The sequence below is a fragment of the Rhamphochromis sp. 'chilingali' genome (assembly GCF_963969265.1).
Source record: "Rhamphochromis sp. 'chilingali' genome assembly, chromosome: 15".
Lineage (NCBI taxonomy): Eukaryota > Metazoa > Chordata > Actinopteri > Cichliformes > Cichlidae > Rhamphochromis > Rhamphochromis sp. 'chilingali'.
The window spans coordinates 16,759,838-16,782,073 of record NC_137942.1 but is presented as its reverse complement, the minus strand read 5'-3'; the positions used below and the strand labels follow the sequence as shown (position 1 = coordinate 16,782,073).

General features: G+C 39.1%; 4 protein-coding genes across 6 annotated transcripts; 2 read left to right on the top strand and 2 right to left on the bottom strand.

Annotated features, from left to right (window-relative positions):
• Positions 1-1,589, bottom strand: fahd1 (fumarylacetoacetate hydrolase domain containing 1). Its single transcript, XM_080904149.1, has one exon. The coding sequence runs from the start codon at positions 1,472-1,474 to the stop codon at positions 812-814; it is 663 nt and encodes a 220-aa protein (XP_080760275.1). The 5' UTR covers positions 1,475-1,589; the 3' UTR covers positions 1-811.
• A 214-nt stretch (positions 1,590-1,803) lies between these two features.
• Positions 1,804-8,998, top strand: LOC308410642 (hydroxyacylglutathione hydrolase, mitochondrial-like). 2 transcript variants are annotated; one of them, XM_080904147.1, is made up of 9 exons: positions 1,804-1,963; positions 2,415-2,599; positions 5,059-5,123; positions 6,001-6,118; positions 6,202-6,310; positions 6,419-6,522; positions 6,659-6,760; positions 6,851-6,930; positions 8,077-8,998. In XM_080904147.1, exons 1-9 carry the CDS (start codon positions 1,897-1,899, stop codon positions 8,174-8,176), a joined length of 930 nt encoding a protein of 309 aa, XP_080760273.1. In that variant the 5' UTR covers positions 1,804-1,896; the 3' UTR covers positions 8,177-8,998. The 2 variants fall into 2 exon arrangements, with proteins under 2 accessions (XP_080760273.1, XP_080760274.1); XM_080904148.1 differs by having other exon boundaries at positions 1,924-2,039.
• A 1,462-nt stretch (positions 8,999-10,460) lies between these two features.
• Positions 10,461-15,927, top strand: LOC308411002 (hydroxyacylglutathione hydrolase-like protein). Of its 2 annotated transcripts, XM_080904687.1 has the most exons (9): positions 10,461-10,585; positions 10,821-10,962; positions 11,747-11,811; positions 11,904-12,021; positions 12,149-12,257; positions 12,527-12,630; positions 12,907-13,008; positions 13,323-13,402; positions 14,993-15,927. In XM_080904687.1, exons 2-9 carry the CDS (start codon positions 10,858-10,860, stop codon positions 15,141-15,143), a joined length of 834 nt encoding a protein of 277 aa, XP_080760813.1. In that variant the 5' UTR covers positions 10,461-10,585; positions 10,821-10,857; the 3' UTR covers positions 15,144-15,927. The 2 variants fall into 2 exon arrangements, with proteins under 2 accessions (XP_080760813.1, XP_080760814.1); XM_080904688.1 differs by lacking the exon at positions 12,907-13,008.
• A 97-nt stretch (positions 15,928-16,024) lies between these two features.
• narfl (nuclear prelamin A recognition factor-like) lies at positions 16,025-20,928 on the bottom strand. The gene is made up of 11 exons (XM_080904686.1): positions 20,850-20,928; positions 19,767-19,862; positions 19,539-19,682; positions 19,322-19,451; positions 19,101-19,235; positions 18,444-18,562; positions 18,218-18,347; positions 18,065-18,137; positions 17,799-17,936; positions 17,387-17,544; positions 16,025-16,998 (listed from the first exon to the last, which is right to left on the bottom strand). Exons 1-11 carry the CDS (start codon positions 20,913-20,915, stop codon positions 16,757-16,759), a joined length of 1,431 nt encoding a protein of 476 aa, XP_080760812.1. The 5' UTR covers positions 20,916-20,928; the 3' UTR covers positions 16,025-16,756.
• Between the last annotated feature and the right edge of the window lie 1,308 nt (positions 20,929-22,236).

Below are 22,236 nucleotides of genomic sequence, written 5' to 3'. Positions count from 1 at the left end.
AATGCCACTAATTATTGTGGGGGGAAAAAATCAACTTTTATATCAACATTTTGAAGTAATTGTTTTTAAGTATTTTGAGTGTGTTTCAAACATCTGGTGTACAAGATTACGAAGAGACACTTTTTCAACATTAACATAAAAACATATATGTGATTATACATAGATCACATCTGCGCTGAGAATACTATTTGAACTTTAATGCATTTATAAAAAGATGAATACTGATATGAACTGTCATTACCAATGACAAGTATTTTTTTTTAATGGAGGACTTGTTTTTATTATGAAATAGCTTTCTTATTTACTGTTTTATTGACTGTTTTCTGAAAAATATGAAGTTTCTCAAAAAGGAGAATACAAGATGCTGTTTTCAAGTTTCTGCAATCCTTTTATTTTTTACAGCAAATGATTAAAAAAGAATAATAAATTACAAAAATATAATGATCTAATGCTCATTTTAGTTTTGTTTTTTTACATCATTACACCTTTCATTTTAATACTATAAATTACTTCATAGTCTGGTGAAAGACATAGTGACACTGTGTGATGAATATGTTTTTTATATCATGGCTAAAATACAGTAAAATAGATTATAGTTGTCCTGATTTTGCTCAAACGGTGTCACGAAACTGTGTGTTGTACTTCGGCTCTTCTAAAATGCTGGGCAAGGCAGCAAGAATTGATCAGAAATACAGTCTCGGTGGCACAGCACTGCCATCTGCTGATGCGCAAAGATTTTAAAAAAGATTGAAGCACCTTCTCTTCACGAGTCTTTATTATCTCATCTGCCTCAGTTAAGTCTCTTTTCCCGCTAATGGTCTTGTCTGTCTACTGTAAAGCTCATCGTAACAATGTCCTCGATCCCAGCCTGCAGCTCATCGTGCTCCTGCACGGCGGAGACTCCTTTAGGGGTCCCGGTCAGGATGAGATCCCCTTCCTCCAAGGTGATGAAGTCGCTGATGTAGCTGATGAGATATGGGACGGAGAAGATCATCTGAGAGGTGCAGCCGCTCTGTCGAAGCTGATTATTTACTTTCAGCCACAGGCTGACCTTCGCCGGGTCAGGGATGCGCTCTTTGGGGATGAACTCGCTGACAGGACAGGAGGTGTTGAAAGCCTTGGCCATGGTCCAGGGCAGACCTTTGGACTTGCACTCGTCCTGGATGTCTCGGGCTGTCATGTCCAAGCACAGAGCATAACCCGCAACATGCTCCATAGCGGCGGACTGCGGGATGGCCGTGCCCCCTTTCCCGATCACCACCCCCAGCTCCACTTCATGGTGCAGATTAGTGGTGTAAAGGGGCACCAAGATAGGCGAGCCCTCTCTCACATATGCAGTAGGAGGCTTCAGGAACAAGACAGGCTCCTTAGGAATCGCGTTTTTCAGCTCTTTGGCGTGATCCGCATAGTTTCTCCCAACGCAAATGATCTTCCTCCCCCATTCCCAGAACCGGGAAATATTCCGTGCTGTCATCGTGGAGAACCGTGAGCTGTTTCGGCTGCCTTGATGCAGTCAGCACGAGTGTAACTAAACTTTGACCGACACCGTTTTGACCGCTCCGGAACATCAACCTACGGCAAGCCTGAAGGGACATGCGCAGAGCACAAACGTCGAATCAATGCTATCTTATTTGAGATCATTACTGGGACTAAAATGTAAAACAAAACCACTTACTAACTTTATTAAACTACTCTTGTGCAGAATTACGTAAACAAGTTAGACAGTCACGTGTAACTTGTTTACGTAAATAAATACGTAGATAGATCATTCCCGATCTATATACCCGAGACTTGATTGGCGGAGCCTTGGAGGTCAAAGGGAGCGGAGGCGGAACTGAACCAAAACCAAACTTTTCTGGTTTGCACAAACGTGATAAGACTTTAGCTACTGTTGTTATGTTATTCAAGTCACTAGTAGGGAGTGCCTGCACTCTATTAGGAGCTGCGACAGCCTTAAAATTCGGTACGTCCACACGGTTTTCTCTCATTTTCAGCCCGCGAAGGTTTAGCGTAGTTTTCGCTTGCTTCGCTGCCGTTAGGTGGGTAGATGGCGTTTGTTCGTTTGTTTATGTTTTGTCGTCTTAAAATGCGGGGAGCTGTCACATGAGCACAGCCGGCCTGTCTGAGCGCATACCTGTTTCCTCTTATATAACCTCCTCTATGACAGTCATATCGGTGTAATTAATTAGCGTGCCCACAAAAAATCCAACACCGAAGCGTGTTAACGTGTGGCGTTCACTTGTCCAGCGGGGCGGTGAGGTGTGTTAAGTTTCTCGCGTTTGTGGCATTAAACGAATGTAAGGCAAGGAGTATGTGAATATATTACAGAGGTACAGGGGACTAGAAGTTAAACTGTCCCGATTTCTGTCTGATGTGGCTCGGTGTTAAATATCGGCTTTTATCCCCTCATGAAGCTCCGGTGGAAGTCAAGGCCCAGGCAGCCGCCCTCCTTCACAGTGTGGTCAGGAAATCTAATCTGGTGGAGCAAGCAAACATGAAGATTGAACTGCTCCCTGCGCTGTCTGACAACTACATGTACCTACTGATCGATGTGGACTCCAGAGAAGCAGCTGTTGTAGACCCCGTGGAGCCAATAAAGGTCTGTTCAGTCACTGTATCATATCAAGTAATGTTATATAAACCAGTTGACAACACTTTAACACCAATGCAGAAAGTCTACCTACAAGTGATTGTGTTAATCTTTACACACTATTCAAGTCAAAATTGTGTCCTTTTACAAATATTTGATAGCAACATAGTTTTCTTTTTGTTTTGTCTTTTATTTATTTTTTTATTTTGAGCCTGAAAGTATTAATATTATCATTATTATTGTTGTTGTTGTTGTTACTATTATCATTATTATTATAATTATTACATGATATGGTATCTGAGGAAGTGTCTAGTTACAGGACAGTTTGCAGTTCGTTCAAGGTGCAATTGTACCTGCTGCCAGTTCACCTGAGGTTAGTGTGTGTGTGAGGAATAACCAAGTTAAATTAAGTATTTACTACACAGAGTACTGTAGTAGTTGCTTCATTTAAATGAGAGAAAGTGTGTGAAATAGTTTAGACACTTTTTTTGTTTAGTTTTTGTGTTTCTGACTGACTTTATGACTATACCTAAAATGATCCAAAATCTTATACTGTTGTACAGGTGCTACAATCTTTTGTAAACTGAGGCTGTTTGTGATGAAATGTGATTTTTAGATCTACCAGTGTGGGTCAAATAAAAAAAATGTGGTTTTAGGGAATCTTGTGTGCAAGTCATGCCTATGTGGGTTTTTTCCTTCTTTACTTTTTATTGGACAGACGTGACAGACGTCAAGGGGGACCTTGACACTGTCACGTAGACTGTCTGCGTCCTCACTATATTTGCCCAGGTTCCCACAGAGACCGGTACCAGCTGGTCTGTGAGATGGAGTGATCTCCAAACAGTGCACAAGAGGTTACATAGATGTCAGTGAGTGCCTTTAGGGATGGTGCCTTGACACAGACATGAGATTTGAAATGACTCAGCATGATGGTGCAATGGTTAGAAGTATTAGAATTGTTGCCTTTCAGCAAGATTATAAAGATACCTGAACTGGCATTTAGGTGAGTGTGGGAAACACTTGCGCAAGTTCCACACATGCAAGGTGTCCTACCACTGCCCTGAATAAACACATTAGTTTGCAATGAACAAGTTATTGAATTATTATAGATATTGTTATAGGCTGCAGTTACAAGCAGTTTTTTTATGACATATCAAGGGGCAGTGTTTAACAGTTGTAATAGTTTTGCATTGTTATATAATAAATCCCAAAAGTTGAGGTCATTAACATTTTCACTTTGAGTAGAATATAATTAAATCATAATTTCTCTCCTGCTTTCAAGTATTAGATTTTTTTTTTCACTAAAAATGAATCTTGTAAATCTCAAAAAAACACTATCTGGTCTCTGAAACATTAATTAAGCATTAATCATCCAATTTTTTTAGATATGCTATTTATGCATATTCTATTTATATAATCTGTAGTTCAAAATGTTGTATAAACATTTATACCAGTTCTTAGCATGGGTCAAAACTGACCGCAACCATATTCTGAAGGCTTGAAATGCGAACAGTTTATAAGGGTTAAAATAGTCATTCATCAATGAGAATACATATAGTGTTCAGCATCATAACTCTGAGAGAATCCACTCTGCGTTTTGCTGGTGATATTGTGGACTTAAGAAAAATATATTATTGTTGTTGTTATTATTATTATTATTGTTGTTGTTGTTGTTGGGTGTAGGTCAAAACATAACCCTAGACTATTGAAAACACTACGTAATTCTATCCAAGCGTGATAGATTTCTTCTTATTTATGTATTTATTTATTTTACTATTTTTATTTCATTATTTTTGTATGGGAGGTGCCTACTTTCAGGACAGTTTGCAGAAAGGTGCAGAGTACCTTATATCAGTTTGAGGTTAGTGTGTATGTGAGAAAAGGTTAAGTATGTACTGGATAGAATACTGTAACTGTTGCAGGAAAATGCATCCAATCTTTTTATTCAGAGAATACTGAGAATGAAATTTGATATGATGTGCATTTTTATCTGCCCGACCTTTGTTTGGGCATTATAATGATATGTAGTGAAGGATAGACACAACTTTCCAACTACGCAGTAGTCCTTAGTTTGGAAGAAGACCAATCTCCTTTCAACTATATACAGAATCTGCATAGTTTGAAAGTCTACTATCAAGTCAAAGGTATTTATAATATTAGAAAATATCAAGTATTTGGTCATTGCTACATTTAAAACTAGCGTGTGAGTAAGAAATACCAATTTGATGTTTTCAGCAAGTTTTCAGCAAGTCTAAAATCCAAGAACCCTGACTGGCCCTAATAAATTAGTAGTAGGGCCCAAATCTGTGAATTCTCCATAGAAAAAGCTGTAACTAACAGCTTTTTCTCTCCTATTCTTCATTAAGACCTTTAATAACTAATTGTTGTTGGATACTTATTGATAAATTAAGTAGTTATATTGGCATGGCTCCACTCAGCATTTTTTTTTGTGTGTGTGCTTTGAACAGGTTGTTGAAGCTGTCCGAAAGCATGGTGTAAAACTCACCACAGTTCTAACCACCCATCACCACTGGTAAGCTACTGCTTATTTTATAACATTGATGAATTTTTTTTTTTTTTTCAAGATTATTTCTCCATAATAAGTAAGCTAAAAAAATACTTATTGTACCTGTTAAGGCAAAAGATACATTTTATATTCATCACCATTACCATTAATATAACCACGTTCACATCCAACGTGCTGTGTGAACAAAGTATTAGGTCCACTCTGATCATGGAAGGCTGTGACTGCAAAGTAACCTACCTACTGTACTGTACTCACTCAAAATTTGTAAAGTCTTTTTTAGGACAAGGTATGCTTATATATTTCTCCACCAGTTTCTCACGCAGGGCTGCAGTAGGAGTCAAGTGATTTTGTTTGCTTTGATTTACTTTCTTTTAATTTTCTCATGCTGATGTGCATCTTACTACCTGGTCACATGCTGCATTTAGCAGCAGCATTCTCCAGTCTAACAAAGTGCTTCTAGGAAAAGCTTGTGGCAGACATTGTGTTTAGCTTGATGCTGGCTGACAACACAGACCACAAACTACCTGCATCATTATACTAGCATTACTATAGTAATGGTGCAAATAGCCTGCAAGAGAAGGAATGATGGCCTAAAAGGTGTTGCTGTGCAAACATGATCCCAAAACATCAGATGCTGAAGTCAGAAGATGCTCCTACTACTTAAGACGTCATCACCCCACCCATTTCCTGTCATTATGTTTCCCAGAAATCAGCAAATTGTCTTGATTGTTTTGCTGTGAATACCATTTACTGGTATTAAACGCTACTGCCCACTAAATGCACGCTTTATAAATAAACATTTCCTTTGGCTTCTTATGCTAAGAACCTGCTAAACCTGTATTGGACAAAAGAGTAATACCAACACACTAATTTTCTGTTTTAGGGATCATGCCGGTGGAAATGAGAAGATGTTGAAACTAATGCCAGGTCTGAAGGTCTATGGAGGGGATGACAGAGTTGATGCCATTACAAAGAAAGTTTCTCATTCCAACACTTTCAAAGTGAGACGAGCAAACTCTCTGCTCTGTGGTCCAACTATAAGCTTCAAATGAATGATTGCTCACTTATGTTTTTCTCTCCTCAGGTTGGCTCACTCCATGTTAAATGCCTTTCTACTCCTTGTCACACGACTGGTCACATTTGTTACTACGTGACCAAAGAAAACAGCACTGAACCACCAGCTGTCTTTACAGGTGTGGTTACTTAAGTTAAACATTTATATGAGATAAACTGCGAGTGTAAATAAAGACATGTTTTGTGTGAACTTAAAGGCCCTAAGAACTCCTGTTTTTCCCATGTAGGGGATACTCTGTTTGTAGCTGGCTGTGGGAAATTTTTTGAGGGTACAGCAGAGCAGATGCACAAAGCCTTGATAGAAATTCTGGGTCGCCTTCCTCCTGAAACGGTAACTGCAAACATAGGCGTTAATTTTACAGATTTTTAGGATGGAAAAGGAAAGACTTAAATTCTTCAGTAGTTGATGAGTTAACTTTGCTGTATGTTTAAGGTGTGTGACTAACTTTAGCGTGTTTGTGTTTAAGCGTGTCTATTGTGGTCATGAGTACACCGTCAACAATCTGAAATTTGCACGTCATGTGGAACCGCACAATGAAGTAATTCAGAAGAAGTTGGCCTGGGCAAAGGTACGTGATTCATACAGTAACCACTTCAAATCAGTTATCCTTAATTAATTAAAACAACTTTGCAATTTTTGTGTATTTATCTGTCTGTAGGAGAAGTGCAGCAACGGAGAACCAACTATTCCGTCCACTCTGGCAGATGAATTCACATTTAACCCCTTTATGAGAGTAAAGTATGTATAACTTCATTAAAAACAGCCTTGTGAAAAAGAGTTTTCACAGGACTTAATGTAGTACAGCAATACTACTTCTATAGGAATTTAGAGAATAAGCAGTAGCCAGATGCTGCTAATGAATTGGACTTAATTAACTGATTATCAGCGAGTGTGGACTTGTAGAAAAGCTGACATTTGGGCAGCTTGCTGGTCTGGCGCATTTAGGGGTCTGTTAATATAACTAAGGTAATACAAGTCTTCCCAGGAGTAGATGTCCCGGCACAATCATCTAACAGTCAGACTGTAATGCTCAGAGAAAGTGAAAAAAAGAGAGCTCCATCTTAAACTTGACAGGCATAATTTAGCATGTTAAATGTAAAAGTTTGTGACATTACAATTAGAAAAATGCTGAACAAGTAGGGCTGGTTTGGAAGGGTTGACAGGAGAAAGCCTCTTCTCTCTACAAAGAACATGGCAGCATGACTTAAACTTTGTAAAGTTGGATCAAACCACAATTGCCTTTGGACAGACGACACAGGAGTGGAGATGTTTGGCCATAATGTACAGCGCTAACACAGCATATTTGAGGTGTTATTGGGGTGATGATTTGGGCTTGTTTTAATCCACACGACCTTGGACATGTTGTCCAAAAGAATTTTAGAATCAAATGTGAGGTTATCTGTCCAGAACTTAAACCTTGGCCCAAATTGGATCATGCAACAGGATGACGCACAGGAGCAAATCTATACCAGCATTGCTGAAACCAAAAAGAGTGGAGGTGTTGCAATGGCGCAGACAAAGTCCAGACCTTAATCCTGATTAAAATGCTGTGGTGGGACCTTAAGAGTGCTGTGCAAAAACAAATGCCCACAACTATCAATGAACTGAAGCAACGTCATGTAGAGGAGAGTATGTCGAAGTTCCTCTGCAATGATGTGAGAGACTGCGAGTCATACAGGAAATCATTACTTATTGCTGCTAGAGCTGGTCTACAAGCTACTGAACCTGGGGTGCACTTACTTAGTACAGGGCCCTGTGAAATTCCTCTTTTTCACATCACTGTAGTAGTAATTACAGATGATTATAATTTGTTTTGAGGTACCTACAGTGAGAGTGCTGCCTGACTACATTTGTTTCTCCCCCCCCCCCCAATGTGTAATTTAGAGAGCCGTCCGTTCAAGAGCATGTGAAGCAGACAGACCCTATCGAGACCATGAGAAGTCTTCGGAAGGAAAAAGATAATTTCCGAGTGCCCAAGGAGTGAAAGTGCACCAGAGTTGGCATTTCAACTGATTACAACACTGCAAGCTGTCAATTATATACTCAAAGAAATACCTGCAACTAATCTGTAAACCGACTGAAAAACAGCACATCCATTGCATTGACTTTAACTCAAGGTCCATTTTTTTCTATCACAGTGTTCAGCATAACATATTAGACTATAAATCTATAAATAAATCATTCTTTTAGATATATTTGAGTTTTTTGGGTTGGCAGTTTTAAGGAATAAATGGCCATTATTTGAATGTTTTAAAATGAGAAAAATGTAGTTATTCTGTAAATGTATCAGAAAAGTTATTTAGTCTTATGCTTTAATATATTGATGTTCAAACTACTGTTTCACTCAGCGTTTAAACATTTAACAAGACGAGGACCACATGAGTAACAAATGTTGGCGTATGTGGACACTTTCCGTGAGTTGGTTTAATAATAGGTAATCATTTCTTCGCCTACAAAACTTTGTATCAATGTTTCTTCATGTCATTTATTTTCACGCTTGCTTAAAAGATGCTAGTTTGGTTGTTTATGTGCAAAATACAGCATAGCTGCCTTTACATATAAGTAATCAAAGTGATCTGTGAGCTCAGCCTTGTCTACCTCTTGTGTCAGCATTGTTAGAAACCCCAAATCATATTTTGCTCGTAAAGTAAAATCTTTCAAGGACTATTGCATGAAGCAATTTGGAAAAAGCAATAAAGCACATTTGTTTCAGTAGGTTTACACAAAAGTTTGTGTCAATAAATTGTGTCATAAGCAAAATATATTCCTGATGCAGAATAAGGCCATTAAAACTGTTATATTCTCATATACATCTCATATTATTGGATTATTACAGTAGTAGAAGTTTGCCTTTGGCGAACGCTTTCATCGGTGTTATCTAACTTTTCCAGTTACATTTTGGGAGATGCTTTGGGTTATAATTGCTAAATCTTGTCTATTAGCAAACCATGGAATTAAGCTTCTCTCATGTCTAAATATGATGAAAGTATTAAGAAGCAGGTCCGGTAGCATTTTTTAAAAATAATTATTATTTTGTTTCATTTAGTAGGTGATTGATGTGGACACATTATTATTATTATTATTATTATTATTATTATTATTATTATTATTATTAGGACTGTGTGCACACAGTCCTAATAATGCAATTGAGGGGGAAAAAAACAAATGTGTAAGCACATTATGGATATGTAGCCATACTTAATCTGTGGGCTACTCAGAAACAATAGTTGTGGGCCTTTCAAAGAAGCCCGGAAAAGGGAACCACAGTTTATAAAATGTGTTTTTTCACCCACAAACTGTATATCTATTTTTTTCTAAATCCATACAGGACATATCTTTTACCCATTGCACATACGAGGGGGGAGAAGAGTCTTTCCACTTAAGTAAAATAGCTCATCTGGCCAGCAGTAATGAAAAGTTTAATGTTCTGTGTCTGGAGTTGGGCAACTTCAGGTTCTGGCCCGCACCAAACATAGCACAGAGTGACTCTGGTTTAATTTGATGCTGCATGACTTCAGACATTATATAGAAAGCAGAGGTCCAAAAGTTGGCCAACGAAGGACAGGATCAGTGCATATGAAGTAATCTACCAGGGGCACCCCCACACCTTCTACAGGTTGGGTCTGCCTCTGGCACCAACTTAGCCCTTAAATTCAATCTTAAATTGAATGAGTGTGTGTCGAGCACACAATGATATAATGTGAACTTGGCCAAGGATAGAGTCCCACAGTTCTTTTGTCAAATGAGAGTTAAGGTCCTGTTCCCATTTAGATTTGATGGCAGCTACTGAAGAACATTTTAAATTGGAAATTGAATTGTACAAGGCTGATATTATGCCCCTAGAGGCTGGATTGACTATTAAAAAGCCATACTTTATCCATTGTTTAGTAATTTGAACTATATAAATGCACCACATTCATGTTTGCTTCTATATAAAAACTCTTTGCAAAATAATGATTAGCCATCCTAAAAGGTGTCAGATAATGTCTGAAAATGCCTATTCATGCTTTACTAATAGTTAATTACTATTATAAAATAATTATAGTCTTTAACAATGTAAAAATGTGAATAATTATTTGAAATTTTAGATGTTAATAATTTAACTGGTTTTTATTTTTAACCAAGGCTTGTACATTTCCAGGGGCAGAGAAGCATGAATCAAGAAAAAACACATTGATAAATAAGCCCCTACGACACACACACACACGTATATATTTGTAACAAATTTAAAGGCGTTTGACTGTTTCCAGCTCGATTAAAAGGTCTTAGTTTTGAGCCTTTGATTCCACGATGTCGCGATAACTTCTTCGTCTGACAGAAATGTGAGTTAATAATTTGAAGATGGGCACCGTCCAGCTGCAATAAACGACCTGATCGGTACACTTAAAGAGAGGTAGCTCTTCTCTGATTTTTTTAAAACTATTTTTAGATTTTAGAGTCATGTGACATCATCAGGAAGTACTCGGCTACATGACACTGTAGTTTACGGGCTGGCGCAGCTTACACCGGCCAGCATGCTTATATCGACTACCTGTTTATGCTTGACGAAGTATTTAACATCTCGTGCAGAAGACAGGTGCGTTCAAGTAAATGATTCATACGTTAACTAATCAAACCTCTTCTTGAAGCGTCGCTCACTGTGGTGCGCATGCGTGTGCGGGTACCATGAAGGTAAAGGTGATCTCCATCCTGGAAGACAACTACATGTACCTGGTGATAGAGGAGCAGAGCAAACAGGCGATAGCTGTGGACCCGGCTGTGCCACACCGGGTGAGAGACATTGTTGTGCCTGTGATTTAAAAATGGCGTCATACTTCAGAAAAGACTTCAACTTATTTTTTTGATCATCTATGTATCTAACAAAACAAGGAAACAGTTTAAAAATTGATTCAGTGAAAAATCGAAAACTGGTTTGTTAAAAATAAGGAAATTTTAAAAAGCAATAAGCAATATTCATAGATACTGTAGAGAAAGTGCACTACAGATACCATACTTGCTTTGAGAGTGTTTATGGAGAGGTCAGAGGTATACAGAGGTCAAAAGGAATTGCACTGTCTCCAGAGAAGGCATGATAGGGTGCAAAGAGACACACTCTGGAAGTCAGTATGAGGAAGTGAGGAGTGACAGAGAAGTAGGGTGATGCAGGACCTGTATGAGGACAGCGAGATGGTGGTGAGGTGTGTTTGCTATGATGAGGCAGGAGTCAGGCAGGAGTCTCTGTGGGGACTATCATGTTTGCAGCAGACACTGTGATTTGTAGTGAGAGTGAAGCAAAACAGAATACATGTGTGTGAATGAGAGGGCGACAGGTGTGACTCTGCAAGGGGCAAAAGAAGGGAAGGTGGATCAGTTTAATTATGAGCCAACAAAAGAAGAAGAATTTTAAGGGCTGCAATAAATGTTTGCTTTCCTCATCATTTAATGCACCTTGTACATTCTCCTACTATTACACTTTTCTGAAGCTAAAACAATCATAGGACAAAGAAGCTGCACCTGAGGACTGTTTGGCTGTTTTGCTTTAAAAGTGACTGGATGATTTTTTTTCCCCCCACAGCTGCTAGAAATAGTGAAACGAGAAGGCGTCTCCTTGATAGCTGTTCTCACCACACACCATCACTGGTAAGAGGAGCGTTTCGTGTCAGGTAACAACACTGCAAAGCATCTCAGTCAAATTGAGGCTAATGGAGTAATTTGGTGCCTCTGCTTACTAGGGACCACGCTCGTGGGAATGAGGCTCTGGTGAAGGAGGTCCCTGGCCTGAGGGTGTACGGGGGAGACAATCGAATCGGGGGTCTGACGGATAAAGTGACAAATGCACAGGAACTGAAGGTGTCCACAAAGCACCTACAGGAGCTCGATGAAGATGCCGTTTAGCTGCGTTTTGAAATTTTACAAACCTGTTGTCTTTTTCAGTTCTGATTTTTTTTTGCCTCGTTGTCCTTTTCTTCATCTGCAGTTTAGCTCCATCAATGTGAGGTGCCTGTTTACTCCCTGCCATACCTCTGGTCACATGTGCTACTTTGTTTGGGAGGATGAGTGCACTGACGCCCCTGCTGTGTTCACAGGTCTTTTTCTGTACACATAAAGAATCAGTGCACCGGTTGAAATCCAAGACACTAGTAGATTTCGCCATACTGCTTCTGACTGTACAGTAAAGGCAAAAAAAATGACTCACTTCATGTTGCAACTGTTGTGTCTTCAGGCAAATAATCTTAATAACTGATTTCTGAGTGGCTAGAGATATGAATACTATAAGTTGTCCATGTTGTGTGCAATGACAAAAACTGACCACTGCCTCCTGTGACATCCCCTTGTCCTTTCTTTGGGTTGCTAGGGGATACGTTGTTTATTGGTGGATGTGGACGGTTCCTTGAGGGTACAGCAGAGCAGATGTACCACAACCTCACCCAGGTGCTTGGTTCCCTACCTCAAGACACGGTTAGTGGAAACAAGAAATACTAACTGTTTGCGTATGCATGTGTGTACGACCTCTACAGGGTTAACAACAGCTAGCATGACCTCAGATAAGTCTAAATCACTATAGTGAATCATCACTCCACAACAATCAGTGAATTGAGGGCAGGACTGGCTCTCTTTTCACCCTTCATAGTACAAACTGTCTTAAAAATGGCACAAAGCCCAGAATGAGTAAAGATACTGAAGCTGTGCTGTGAGCTAATCCCTACTTTAAATGAGGCTTTGTTCATCTTTTAGAAGGTGTTTTGTGGGCACGAGTACACCATAAAGAACTTGAAGTTTGCCATGCTGGTGGAGCCAGAAAATGAAAAGGTTAAGGAGATGCTGAGCTGGGCCAGGGTGAGCATGATACAGGAAGCTGCTACAAGAATAAGGCTTGCAGTTTTCTCTGGTGTTAGCCTGTCTCCTGATACGCAAATATATACAGATTACATAGTAGGTGATCCACAACTATTTCCAGTGTGTTAAAGGCATTTCAGTTAGATCATTGTTGTTGTTGTTTTTAAATATCTTGGACAACAATGGTGGTCTGTTGCACAGATAAGTAATCCTTTACAGGCTTTTGCTGCACAGAGAATAGTCCAAGCCTTAATCTTTAAATACATTTAAATATGTTTATACCAGGTTTCTTAAAGTGTTTGCTGTCTCTGCAGGCAAGAGATGATGATGACAAACCCACAGTGCCATCTACACTGATGGAAGAATTCGAATACAACCCTTTTCTTCGTGTCTCGTGAGTCTGGATGTTTATGTATAGCATATATAGAGTGATGGGTCAGGTGAAACACAATTACTTTAAAATCAAGTTAGTCACTATAAGCAACCTTTAATTCCTGTTCCAGAAACAAAAACTCCCTTTGTGGGAAACCCTTTGGGTCATTTCCAGCTCTGTGCTTTACCAGCTTTGCATCATTCACAGTTTAAAATAACCCTTGTTTATGTTATAATGGCTCTTGGAACTGCCTCCTACTAACTAAGTAACTAACTTTCTTGTGATTGGCTACCCCTCACAAACAGATTAGATACATTTTCTAGTCACGATTCATCTTTGTTTATATTTTGCTCAGAAAATGGGAAATGGGTGGAGGGATTCATTGAAACAGCTACAAACATATACATCAAATAAAAGTATATAAGACAAAAACATATTCTGTACAATCCTAACAAGCTTTAAAGTTAATATTTGATATGACCACCTTTATTCTTTAATACAGCCTGAACTCTCTTAGAGAAGCTTTCTCATCATTTCTTTAAGTAGTCTTCAGGAAAAGTCTTCCAGACTTCTTGAATTAGCTTCAAAGCTCTTTTTTTGGATCATGGCTGCTTTTTGTTCTGTTTTCTGTCCAGATGATCCCACACTGCTTCAAAAATGTTGCAGTCCAGCCTCTGGGGAGGCCAGTCCATGACTAATAGTGTTTCACTGTTTGTTTTTCTATCCAAGTGTGCTTTTACTGCATTGACAGTGTCGTTTCCACATTGCACTGATCTTCAGTGCTGTTCTTGTGTAATTTGGCATACCTCAGCTTTGCCTCCCTGTCCTTAAAAATTGCTTCTTAACAGCCACCCTTCCACTTCCTGCGGCTGAACAGATTTTCCTATTTGTTAATGGCATGACTTTCAGATGGTGTTCATCTGCTATCAATATATATATATATTTTTAGGCGTGCCACTTCTTCTTTTGTCTTCCACTTGTCCAGTTTCCTCTCTTTCTTCTTGTTTTTTTTTTAAGGACACTGTACACCAAGCTTTCAGCGAATAGTTTTTTAAGCTACTATTTTGTGTCAGTCAAACTGTATTATCTTTGGTATTTTTCATAGATGTAACTGTAACAAATTATGTGTTTTTGTTACAGGCTGCTAGAAACAAAGTGCCTAAAGATACTGTTTAAAATAGGTTCTTTGCTAATTTGTCACAACACCGGTTCATCACTTGAGTTGGATTCGTTGTTTATGCTCGAATGATTCATAGGTCAGTGTTAAGTGGCTGAGTAAATAATAACAATAAAAAAACATTCCTTTGAAAATGATTCACACTATTTTGCTCAAGACCACTTTAAAACGTTACAAGATAGTTTGATTCCTTGGAAGCAAAAGGGTGACTCAAGACTTGCACAACACTTCACGTACGACTGAAAAACAGGAAACGCTCAGTAACCGTGTGTTATTCTCTATGCTCGAATCAGTTTGTGGTCAACTGTTTTTAAAACCTGGACTGAACTAGAGGGAAGCTCTTAGTTTTCTCAAATATTTTTATTTTGTACTATAGTGTAGTGTAGTGGTGCATCAGTTGTGTTTCTTCCTTTTCAAATCTTTTTTTACTGCAGGGAGGAAGCAGTGCAGAAGTTCACGGGGAAGACTGACCCCATAGAGGTGCTGAGGGTCCTGCGAAAAGAGAAGGACAAATTCAAGAAGCCCAAGGAGAGACTTCCTCCTCACGCCATGCTGGCTCTGGAATGGGGGCTCCTCAGACCTTGAAGTCCACATTCACAGGCATCAGCAGTAGTATGTAAATCAGTTAACCAGAGCTAACAGAATGAGGATGAGGGTGAAAAACTGAATGCAGCAAGACACAAGACCTGTAGAGTGCATTGTTTTGTTGCTTTAAAACAAAGTCTGACCAATACACCCCTGAGTGCTGGTTAACCATCAAGTGGAATCCCCTCTTTGCATTTAAAATGCAGTACAAAGCTGCTGTCATTAAATATTCCTCAGAAACAAATTAATTTAGAGGCCGGTCTCCCAGTCTCTTACACACCAACTGCACCAGTTAACGTCTGTTAATACCAATTTTCAGTAAAACTGTCGAGATTACATTTTGTGTATTTATTGATTCAAATAACTGGTTTTGGAAGAAATGTAACCTTCAGTTCATTATTATTTGTATGCATGTGAAACTTTCATTGCTTTGATATTTACTTTTTTTTTTATAGACATTTTTCTGTCTGGTAACATTGCTACAGTTCTCTCATTTAACTTTTTTGGTCAGTTTAGAGATGATGTATATGTGTATATATATATTTCCCAGTGTCTTTGTCCTCTTAATTCTGGAAGTGAAAGCTTCAGATCTAATTTACCTTAATTTAAGTGAATTTGTTTGTAATTTAGACTCTACCTTGTGCTCACTATTTTGGGACAGGTATCGAATATGTTAAAGTGTATTACAAGGGTAGAAAAATACATGCAGTGAACATCACTATGAATGTAAATTGATGATTTTCATCCCAAAGATTACATGCACAAAATACAAGAGCCTAAAAGCTGTATATGGGAGTCAAAAGATTATTTAATAAAACATCGGTCTCAATCCATATTCAGGACACATTGTTCTTTTTTCAGTAACTTATAAAACACACAGCTATAATTAATGTTTATTTTCAAAATGTGTACACACATGTAACGATCAAATCAATGAATACATTTTGCTTACATTTTAACAGGTTTTCACATATTTACTAAGAATATATGAGCTTGTTGGCTGTGTCAACTTTATACCAAAGTTTTCAGCAGCACAAAGGTGGCCCAGTGGCTAAATCACTGCGATGACTTTTGCTGAACCTGTTCAAAGCAGGTTAAATGGCACATTTTCATCTTTAAATGCAATACAGATTCTCTGCTGGTGGAATACCTTACATATGTGCACGTTATTAAGCTGTATCTTAGTAACATCACAAATGAAGCTCAGCTGTAAAGCATCATCTCTGATTAGAATTGGATGACACTCATAGGGATCATTTTGTGTGCAAGAGTCGTCGTGTGATGTGTGAAATGCTCATTTTTTAATGTGAGTGTACATAGAACCTGAAGCAGAAATGCCAGTTTAACAGAGAAACTTGATAACCACCTCCATTATCGCCGACTCTGGTTTTAGGTTTTGTCAAGGCAGCTAAGGAAGAGACAGCCTGACTGTGTTGGTCTTCCTTCATTGTATACCCCTCTGCCATAAAGCTTTTAGGTGAGGAAAGTGTTTTACAAAGAGGTATTAGCAAACAAATATTATATATTTGGACGATCTGTAGACACAGCCTGTCCAAAATTTGTGCAAAATAAAACTCTGCAGAAACACTCTGCTGGACAACAAAAAACATGTATCACCACTTCATAGCGAGACCATTGGTCATTTTTTCCACAGTGTGGTATTGTGTGTGTAACAGCTCTTTGGCTCTTTCATCTCCTACACTGTTGAGCCAGGACTGGTACAATTCAGCTACGCGAGCGTCATCTTCTGGCAACAGGGGGCGCTCTGCTTTGTAGAGATCCTCAACTTTCTGGAGCAACTCCTTTTGGTTTTGGCCAGTCGAGGGCTTCACCTGCCCGCCGCCATTCAGGCATCCTGAACAAGAGGTAAAGACAAACATAGATAAACATTAAATAACAAACGGCAAGCTGATGTGACTATTGTGGAGTTTGTTTGTTGGTTATTCCCCTGACGATGTAATGCATGCATGTTGTACTATTCACTTCACAGATGTGACTAAATGCTGCATCTTATAATTTCATGTCCATTTGTATGTAGCAATGCCATTTTTAAAACATTCGGACCAGCTTATCGCTTAGCGTGGCTAATTTGCATGTAAAAATGATAGTGCTGAGGTAACAATTCAGTCTCTTATGTGGGTAACCTCCTATTCTAATAGGTCAAAAGTTCAATGGCTCACATGAAAAAAAAAAAAAAAAAAAAAGGTATCTGGAAAGTTGAACATCTGCATTTTTCACCTCACCTGATGGGCAGGCCATAACTTCAACAAAGTGGTAAGGCGATTTTCCCCTCTTGAGTTTTTGCACCAGGTTCTGAATGTTGCGGAAGCCGTAGGCTGAGGCAAAGCACAGCAGGACAACGCCATCTTTCTCTAGACTCACCTCCTGGAAGTCTTTATTCCTGTGGCAAAGAGTGATTGTGTCGGGTTCTTGCATCATATAAATCAACAGAAACTGAACATTCCCCTGACATGGTGGAGTGGCATAATCAGTCTCATGAGTAGTGTTACTTTGAGATGATCTAGCTACTGTGAATGTGCATCACGAGCACAGAATGTGTCCTCATTTATATTTGGTTTCGAGCTTGGCTGTTCCAGGACACATCACACCACCGTGAAGCGCTTCTGCTGCTTTAAGAAGAGGCGACATGCTCACCTGAGGGTCTTGTAGGTAAGATTCTTCACCTCCTCTCCGAAAAGGTGCTTGGCAGCATGTGTAAAAACGTGATGCAGGTAACCTCCTGATCCACTCCCAGCATGACTCAGGAACTCATCTCCACAGAAACTGCTGAACCTGTGATAAAAAAAATAAATGAATAGGGAATGAGTCTAGCTATGCAGGTGGAATTGTATAATTACTTTATGTGAGTGAATTATCAAATTTTTTAAAAAAAAAAAAAAGCAAAATGAAAAAGAACGTACATTGTATCTGGGGCAGCAGACTCCAGATCATTAAGGGACACATTTTCCTCCTCCAGCATTTTCAGAACCTCCCCTTTAATAGATAGGAAAAATAAGACCGACGATAATGCGAGTCCATACGCACAAAGACCACTATAGGAGTAATCACTGTACCAGACGTGATGACACAATCCACTTCACGGGTCTCAGCGTTGGGCATGTAGAAGTCTGACCGTGAAGCCTCAAGTTTCTTGTCAAAGCAAGGCATTACTGCCACATGGTAGATCTGCTGTGGACTCAGCTTCTAAAAATACATGGAACACACATTTCAGCAGCCTCTCTTTTTGAGACTTTTGAACTGTGTATATTTACACCACTCCTCAACAAATACAAAGCTCACCTGTCGTTCAACAAAATAGCTTTTGACCAAAGATCCCATCATCTGCTGGGGGGAGCGAGTGGTACTAATAAATGGAAGAATATACTCCCCGTGAGTCTTCTCTGCATAACAGATCCACCCTGAACCAAAGACAGACACTTGCCTAAGACAGTCCAGGCTGGGTTGAAGAATAAAGTTGGTCAGACTAATTATTGACTTTCAAGCTTGTTAGAATTGTACAAACTCTGTGTACCCATTATCTACTCTATTTCAGTTTCATTTTGCACATTTCAATAAATCACTCCATCTATTTCCACCATTTTTCTAGCAAAATATAAAGAAATGAAGGGTGGCCCAAGACTTCTACACAGTATTATGTCAGTTATGTGGCCCATCACTGTTAACTAACCCAACTGCATACTGGATTACTAGATATTATTTGACACTGGAGGACTGACTTCTGTTAATTTAACCTTTGATCAAATCAATAAATATACCAAGTACCTAATAAAATTTTAAACATTCTATCTTTCTTTGTGAGAGTGGAACATTTTTTTTTTTTTTTTTACACACAAGGACAGTAAACGATGAAAGACAAACAAGGATGACGTGAAAAAGGCAGGACCCTCCAACATCACTAATTTTACTTTGTGCTCCTGAGTGTTTCTGGTGGAATACCTGGACAGGCTGACGTTAGCATGGGCAGGGCCTTACTATCCTGTTCCTTCCTTTGGAAACGCTCCACAAACTCTCTCTGACTTTCCAGCAGACTAAAGGTCCGACTGAAGCTGGTATCAAACACATGATGAACTCCTGCAACAACAGTAACAACAACAATTTTCAGAGGTGACTATGTCAACCTAAATAAGCCCATTGTTTGAATGCATATTTACACTCACCAAGGTCTTTGAAGAACGAGGTAAGCCTCCTGCCTGCCTCACTACTGCTCAGGTTATAATGTGCTGCCAGGGAGGCTCTGGCCTGTGGTGACACTGACACCACCACAATCTTTTGCTCTGTCTCATTGGCCTGAAGTTGAAATGATTCACAGGTGAAAATGATGCCAGGCTAAATTATTAGTCTCATGTAAGTAGCATTCAGACGACGTAACTCTACCTTGTTCCTACGGAGCACTTTGAAGAGCTCTTCATGGCTTTGCTGTGTGATGAGGACACTCTCAGCTGAGGTGATACAGCCACTGCAGGCCAAACAGTCATTCAGTGTGATCTTTGCTTTCTCCAACTTCTGCTTCCCACCATCCTAAAAACACATTTGATGAACTCAAAATATGGGGCGGTGCAATACCTGAAATTCAACAACTCAAACTCAAGCCTTTAAACCCACCTTGTTGACTTGTATATAACTGCCATCATCTTCTATCTGTATTTTGGCCACAGATTTACCTTGTTTCTTCTCTAATTTGACAGGCTTAACACACTCCTGCAGAAAAAAGTCAACAAGAAAAAATAAATTAGCAATTTTTTAAATGCTAAATCCACATACAATGTTCTTTTAATTCTTTTATTGTTCTCAATTTTGGGGTTTGCCACGGTGGATCATCTTCCACCACCTGGCCCTAGTATCCCCTCCTGTCACACCAACTCTCTGCATGTCCTTTTTCACTACATCCATGAATCTCACTAAGGTCTACCTCTTTTCCCCATTCCTGCTTTCTCTGGTTCCACAAAGACACAGTGCAACACCTTCAGACCTTCTCTATCAACACTCTCAAAGCAAACATTGCTCCTTCTCGGAGCAACATACTGAAACACAGACTGCTGCTCACTGATTGGTCACCTTCACCTTAGGTCTTCTTAACCTAACTTCCACACCTTTTTTCTCATATCTTCATGGTGTGGCTCATCAGCTTAATCTGGTTAAAAGGTTCACTAGGCATTTCATTCCTCCATAGGTATGTCATCTCGATCAACCGCCTTTCCATTCATGTACAATAGAAAACAATTTATGACAACGCCCAGAGGCACCAAAGAAAACTAAAACAACACAGGAAAAAGTATATGATAGGACATAAAACACAAAACCATTGCTAGCGAGCGCGATAAGCTCTTTTTAAAAGACTTGTTTCCAGCAGTTCGTCATACTTGCGTCATGATCGCTATAACTAGCAGTAAGCTAACTGCGCAACATCCGTCTCGTCACTTTAAAGTTCACGGATTTTACAAACTGAGACAAAATTACTCCAATTTATAAATATCGTAATATGGCGAACTTTGTTCGAAAACTACTCTATGTCAACTCACAACAGATAAGAACAGTTACGGTTAGATATGCTAGCGACTTGGGTAGGTTTTCTTCAATTAGTATTATTTTTTTTATACATACACGTGAAGCTAATCACTCGTTAGCGATGTCCCACAAAAATACATATGATATTGTAAGATGTTACACGAGTGTTACAAAACCTGCCTGAGAAGGAGTTATAAAATCATCGAGGTCTGTCAGCTGCAGCACACCGCTGAAATGAGAAGCCATATTTACTGCCGTAAAGTTTACTCGTATGTCGCGAATAGCAGGGAGAAACACAGACACAAACCTTAGAAATGTCAACTGTATACCTATGTCAATAAATACATAAATTATATTGTTTTACGAAGCCAAAACACTGATACCCACAATTATCTTTTTTCTACGAATGTTTTCTTTAAAGCGTAAAACCACTTGACCCTTAAATGACCCCCCCACTGCAAGGTCATTTGAGGGTAAAAGATCACCAGTACATTTGCCAAAGTCTTATTTTTGTATTGCGTTGTTTAACTGTATAAAAAGTGATCCATATGAGGACAATCTTGACATGAGTAATGACACAATAAGTGTAAGGACACATGAAGTATATGAAGCCATTCATAGGTTGTCTGATAATAAATCCTCTGGTTTGGATCACATCACTGCAGAACATTTAAAACATGCTAGTTTAAGGCTAGCTCCTCTTTTAGCACTCTGTTTCACTGGGTTTATGATTCATGGCATATTACCAGACTCAATGCTGTGTATTTTACTGGTACCAGTTATGAAAGACAAAGCTGCAAAAGTGAGCTGTTTGGATAATTACAGGCCGATTGCACTAGCCAGTATTTTATCTAAGGTGTTAGAAAGAATCCTGTTTGATAGAGTTAGTGTGTTCATCTCTTCTCTGGATAATCAGTTTGGCTTTAAACCAAAGCACGGCACTGACATGTGCATATATGCACTCAAGGAAATAGTCAGGTTGTATAGGGCTAAAAATTCATCTGTCCTCATGTGTTTCATTGATGCCTCTAAGGCTTTTGATCGAGTGAACCACAGAAAACTTTTTGATAAATTGAAGACACGGGGAGTTCCTCAATACATCGTGAGGATTCTCTCTTACTGGTACGCTCATCAGAACATGCAGGTTAAATGGGGAAGCAGTATTTCTGCCCCCTTTGGTGTCAGCAATGGTGTCAGACAGGGTGGGATTTTGTCTCCAATTTTATTTAATTTATATGTCGATGATTTGTCCATACAGCTGAGAGCCTGTAACACTGGGTGTATATTAGGTGAAGCACTGATAAATCATCTTGTGTATGCAGATGACCTGGTTGTTTTTAGTCCAAGCAGTGCTGGGTTACAGGATCTTCTTAATGTCTGTACTGAATATGGTGTGCAATATGACATTGAGTACAATGCTGCTAAAAGTGCTGTTTTGATATGTAGAACCAAGCAGGATAAACAGCTAAATTTCCCTTTGTTTAAACTGGCACAAAAAACTCTTGAAGTTCATAAAAAGGTGAAATACCTCGGTCACTTTATTACTGAGCAAATGAATGATGATGAT